Consider the following 5,592-nt stretch of genomic DNA (forward strand, 5'->3'; position numbering starts at 1 on the left):
GTACATAAAAAGAAGCAACAAGAAAGCCTAATGAAAATCTATTCTTCATTTGGGTTGTTTTTTTTTTTTTTCATTTTCATTTTCAGATTGTGCAGATCTACAGAAAAAACCTAGTTCAAGATTGAGATAAAAAAAATTCAGAGAAAATCAGAAGTTTTCGATCAAAGTTTAACAGTGATATTTTCAACTACGAATCATGCACAACATCAAGGAATTACATCTACCGAACAATCTATAATGAATCGAAATTTAGAAAATAAAAATCGAGATCAAATTAAATGTTTCACTAAAGATCATAAAGTATCCATAAGAAATCACATAGAAAAAAAAAATTAGAGAACCATTCAATTGATCACGAACTTTAACATCAAATGACATTGAAAGAAATAAGAAGAGGCCCTAAATTTCGAAGCAAAAACAGGGGAGAGGGGATCAACTTTGCTTACCTACTAAACAGAAATGTCGAGAGGAGAAGATAGATCTGTGCGAGGCTCTGTTGAGAGAGATGTGCGAGAGAGAGAGAGAGCGAGAGTGAGAGCTTTGCGAGAGAGGGATCTGTGCGAGATCGAAACCGAACAGCTGTGTGTGATGTTTGTCGATTGAGAAGAGAAAAAAAAAAAGCAGAGATCGAGACCTAGAGATAGAGAGAGAGGTGTGCGACAGAGCGTCTGTGAGATGAGGTTTGACGATTTTTGTCGAACGAGTGTGTTCTGATCAGCTACGGTCGAACGAGAGAATAGAGACGATGGACATGGGCAAAATCGTCAATTCACATGAGCCGTTTATTCAGTGAATAATTCCCCCGCAAACGTGAATAAAAAAGCGCCTCGAAAGAGCTTCTCTAATTTGCGTTTCAAAATGCAATTCTGAAACGTAATTTCGTAACACACATTTTACCAAACGGTAATTACAACCGGAAACACAGATTTTAGACGCAAACACACTAAAATCCGCGTTTTGAAGCGGAAACAAACAACACCTTAACCTCTTGGCAAGTTGGCACCTTGATAATCACCTATGCATATTGAAAATGACATCTAAAAAAACAGACACGCAATTAGGTTAAAATAAATTTCAGAATCATATCAATAATAAATAAATAAATAATGAAAATCAATTTCAAGATCTACTACTAGAACAGATTAACACTCACCATGTTAACATGTAAAAATCAAATTAAGAGTAAAATAGTAAAAAAGTAAAACCAACATCATATCAACAATTCCTCAAATAACATATAGTTTTCCAATTGAATTCATTTATATATGTAAACTAATATACTTAGATAGACCATGGCCATACACATACGGATCAGAAAACATTTTCCAACAATGATTGGATGAATTGACAAATTTAGTAACAATAAAGTGGGGACGAGATCAACAATCCACCATGGGTAGACTAATAAAGATCATTAATTGAAGGGTTAGAAGTCAAATTCAGTCAAAATTCTCTAATTAAATCTACAAATCGACAAATTCATTGATGATTATCATTTAATTGTGGAATATGGTAAACTTTTTTATCCTTCACTCTCAGAGTTATATTTTCTTTAACGTTCAAATGTCAAAAGCAAGTTAAAGAACTTTAGGGAGGTTGAAGTTGATCGGGTTAGGTTTGAAATGGAACAACATCATTTATATAAATTTCTCCTATTTTTTTATAAATTTTTTTTTAAATTTATCCGAATTAAAAATATTGAATACTATCGAATCCTAACTTTGTTTATATAACTACAAGTCCACTAGGGAATTTTTTTTTTTTTTTTAATTCAGGTGATCAGATCATCCACCAATATGATTGAAAGCATCTGTGGACCTAATAAATGCCACGTGGCAATATAAAATAATCTTAAATACGTGGAAGAAGTATTATAAAAATCCCAGATAATTAACGCATTTAGGGGACTTAGGGTCGGTCCTGTCGAACCATTTTTAGTTATATTTCTATTTCCTCTCTTCCCGCCGATTCTTGGAAGATAGCTTCCCCAAACCCTAGATTGGCAGAACTCTTCGACTAAATTTACAGGTTCGTCTCTCTCTCTCTCTCTAGGGTTTCATCTGGTCTTTTTTTCTTTTCTAGGGTTCAATAAATTAATCGTGTCTAGGGTTTTTTTTTCTAGTTCTTAATCACAAATTTCTTGTTTGATTTAGGGTTTAAATCTTCACACAGAAAAAATCCTTTTTTTATTTATTTATAAATATTTTGATGTTATTTAAATTCTTCTAGTTACAGGAAATTCTTCTTGTGTTGGATTCTTAAATCTTAAAATCCCCAATCTTCTGTAATCTGTGATGGCGGGAAGAAATCGAGGACCTCCACTTCCAATCAAGGGTGCTCCACATTACGGGCTTCCCCCAATTCACGAGCCTCCATTCGGTAGAGATCTTGGGCCGATGCCCCATCCCGCATTGCTTGAAGAGATGAGAGAAGCTCAATTCGGTCGAGGGCCTCGACCACTACCACCTCACCCTGCTTTAATCGAGGAAAGACTAGCAGCTCAACATCAAGAAATTCAAGGGCTTTTAGTAGACAATCAGAGGTTGGCAGCTACCCATGTTGCCCTAAAACAGGAATTAGCGGCTGCACAGCATGAGCTTCAAAGGATGGCTCATATTGCTGGATCGATGCACGCTGAGAAGGATATTCAATTGAGAGAAACTTATGAGAAATCGATGAAGATGGAGGCAGATCTTCGTGCTGCGGAGGCAATGAAAGCTGAACTTGTTCAAGTTCATGCTGATATTCAAAAGATCAATGCTTCACGACAAGAGTTGACGGGTCAGGTTCAAGCTCTTACACAAGATTTGAATAGAGCTAATGGTGATATTCAACAGGTACCTGCGTTGAAGGCAGAAATTGAGCGAATGAAACAAGAATTGCAGCGGGCAAGGTAACTTTTTGTATTGTGTTAGATGAATTATGAGTTTGACTCTATGTGGTACATTGTGCTTTGTGTCATGGTTTAAGTTATTGGTATCAACTATGACTAATACCAAACATTGACCCCAATGTTTCGGTTTTTTCATTAACCAATACATTCAATCGTTTAAATCTTGCTTTGTGATGTTTATATATGCACTTGTGGGTGTGTAGGGCTGCCATTGAGTATGAGAAGAAAGGGCATGCTGAGAATTATGAACATGGTCAGGCAATGGAGAAGAATTTGATATCGATGGCTCGTGAGGTGGAGAAGCTGCGTGCAGAGATTGCTAATGCTGAAAAGAGAGCACGGGCTGCAGCTGCCGTTGGGAACCCTGGTATGTGTTTGCATCAATTTTAAATTTGGAGGTTTGAGGGTTCTATAGGCTTTAATTTAGTTAAAAGTACTGCACTAGTGGAATAATCGTTAGAAACAGTACTTGTTATGTGTCGGATTAAATAATAGTGGTGTTTGGCTTAAGGATAAGAGGTTAAAAGCTGTTTGGTTTTTGGTGGAATAAGGGAATGATGAATATATTTATTCACAAAAGGCACATTTTATGAGACCTTATGCGTTTTCTTGCATTTGACGTAGCAAGAAGGATCCCTGAGTACTAGGACAAACCGTAGAATTTTAAGCAACTTAGATTTGGAGCCTTGAGAGTTTAAAGTTGTGCCAGAGGAGATTCCTTATTGACTGGTCATTTATTTTCCATAGGTAAAGATAATTTATTAAGAAAGAAGAAGCAAACATGCAAGAATGGAGGTTGAGAAGACCATCCAAAATCAAGATAACAAGCAAACCATAAGAACTAGGCTCAAAGAGGGCCATACAAAACACCCTGCCAACTAGGACTCATAACTAGACATAAAATCCCATAGATTAGTTGGTTTGACATATTGCAAAGCAAAGCAAAAAAAAAAAGCAACTTTGAGGTTGTGGTTTCAATTCCTACCCATAAAAAAATGTTCTCAAGAAGGAAGCATCTAAACCCATAAATAACTTATACCAAAAGTACAACAAACGCAAGACTATTATGACTTAACTAACACCAAGCTCTTTTCCCTCAAAGATATGCCTATTCATTTCCTTCTAAATTCCCAGAAATGGCAAATTTGTACCAGGTTTTGTTTGTTTGTTTTCTTGGGGGCCTTTGATTTATGGAGCATTTTGCTATAAATCCATTGCGGATATGTTTTTAGCTTTATCCTTTTGATGTTGACCTCCTTTATTATTCTTGTTCCAAGGAAACCTCTTCTTTTGTATGTTATTTTAATTAGCAATATAAAATTGTCATTGCCTGTACAAGTAAATATGATCAATAGGTTGCATATCATTTGTTCTTACCTACATTTCATGGATACAGGTATGGGTGTCACAGAAAATTTCAATTCTAAGGGGTAGAACTCATGAATTATTATAAATACTAATTAACTTCTTTTAAAAAGGAATGAAATAATTTTCTAAAAATATAATATGGCTAACTGCTCTGCAACCCATCTTATAATGACTAGGTTTGTTATCAACATTACAAAACAATTTATCTAGAAGTCTGGACATGCAGTATAGAAACACCATCCCAAACTCATATTTATACAATCAAACTATCTCTTATCGAAAAGAAAGTCAAAATCATGCCCCATCACTTCATTTTCATATTCGATAAGTTTTCTTCTCTCCTCAACAATCTAACTTCTTTCTTGCCTCTTCTTCACTCAGTACTTGCATATATCATTAGGATTTGAGGTTAAATTTTGTCTCTGCAGCTGCTGGTTATAGTGGAAACTACAGCAATCCAGAAACTGGATATGGAGGAAACCCTTACCCTGCAGGCTATGGCGTGAATCCTGTAAGCTTTTCATTGAAATTTTTACATGGACACGGGCTGTATTCTTTGTAAATATTTCCTCATGATTGTTTCACATTTTAGGTACAAGGTGGTGGAGAAGGTAGTGCTCAATATGGATCTGGACCTGGTGCGTGGGGTGCATATGACATGCAGCGAGCTCATGCACGCCGTTAGACTAGTGTGCATGTCATGCTAAGTCGTAGGTACTTAGGTTGGAGTCTGAAGTGTTTTTTCATGAATGACATTTTGGCTAATATACTCAATTATGGTGATTAGTGGATATCGAATATCCTGGTTTGCTTATATTGACATTCCATATTAGCCGTATGGTTCATCCATACTGTTTATTTTGATATGTTCTAATACTGAAGTTTGCATCTGGCTGCTCCATTGTTAAATGAGATAAATTCTGAATTTCTTGATATTTTCTATTTAAATTTTACATCAGACATTAATCGTGCTTACCGTTCTGTTTGTTATCCAAAGAGCAGCTATTGCTAATGTTTGAGATGTTCTAATTCTGAAGTTTGCATCTTGGCTGCTCTATTGTTAAATGGGATTCAACTGTGAATTCTTGATATTTTCTATCTAATTTTTACCTCAGACATTAATTGTGCTTACCTTTTTGTTTGTTATCCAAAGAGCAGATATTGCTTCTCCCTTTGCAGTTTTTGGCATCAAGTAATCCATTGTTTTTTATCTAATGAGTTTTAGTACTTTTGTCTATTCACATTGGCAGAAAATATAGCGCCAAGGATTCCCTTTGAAGTTTTAATAGTAGGAAACGTGGTTATATTCTACTATTTTGATTTACTCCTGC

The 5,592-nt window shown here is 35.6% G+C and overlaps 1 protein-coding gene across 2 annotated transcripts; it reads left to right on the forward strand.

The window, feature by feature from the left end:
• Positions 1-1,871: 1,871 nt before the first annotated feature.
• On the forward strand, positions 1,872-5,196 carry LOC147387858 (protein FLX-like 1). 2 transcript variants are annotated; one of them, XM_086420091.1, is made up of 5 exons: positions 1,872-2,028; positions 2,236-2,893; positions 3,097-3,260; positions 4,690-4,772; positions 4,854-5,196. In XM_086420091.1, exons 2-5 carry the CDS (start codon positions 2,295-2,297, stop codon positions 4,944-4,946), a joined length of 939 nt encoding a protein of 312 aa, XP_086276217.1. In that variant the 5' UTR covers positions 1,872-2,028; positions 2,236-2,294; the 3' UTR covers positions 4,947-5,196. The 2 variants fall into 2 exon arrangements, with proteins under 2 accessions (XP_086276217.1, XP_086276218.1); XM_086420092.1 differs by having other exon boundaries at positions 1,878-2,028; positions 2,230-2,893.
• Positions 5,197-5,592: the final 396 nt, after the last annotated feature.

The sequence above is a fragment of the Akebia trifoliata genome, chromosome 13 (genome assembly GCF_017979445.1).
Source record: "Akebia trifoliata isolate Shusen 1 chromosome 13, ASM1797944v1, whole genome shotgun sequence".
Classification (NCBI taxonomy): domain Eukaryota; kingdom Viridiplantae; phylum Streptophyta; class Magnoliopsida; order Ranunculales; family Lardizabalaceae; genus Akebia; species Akebia trifoliata.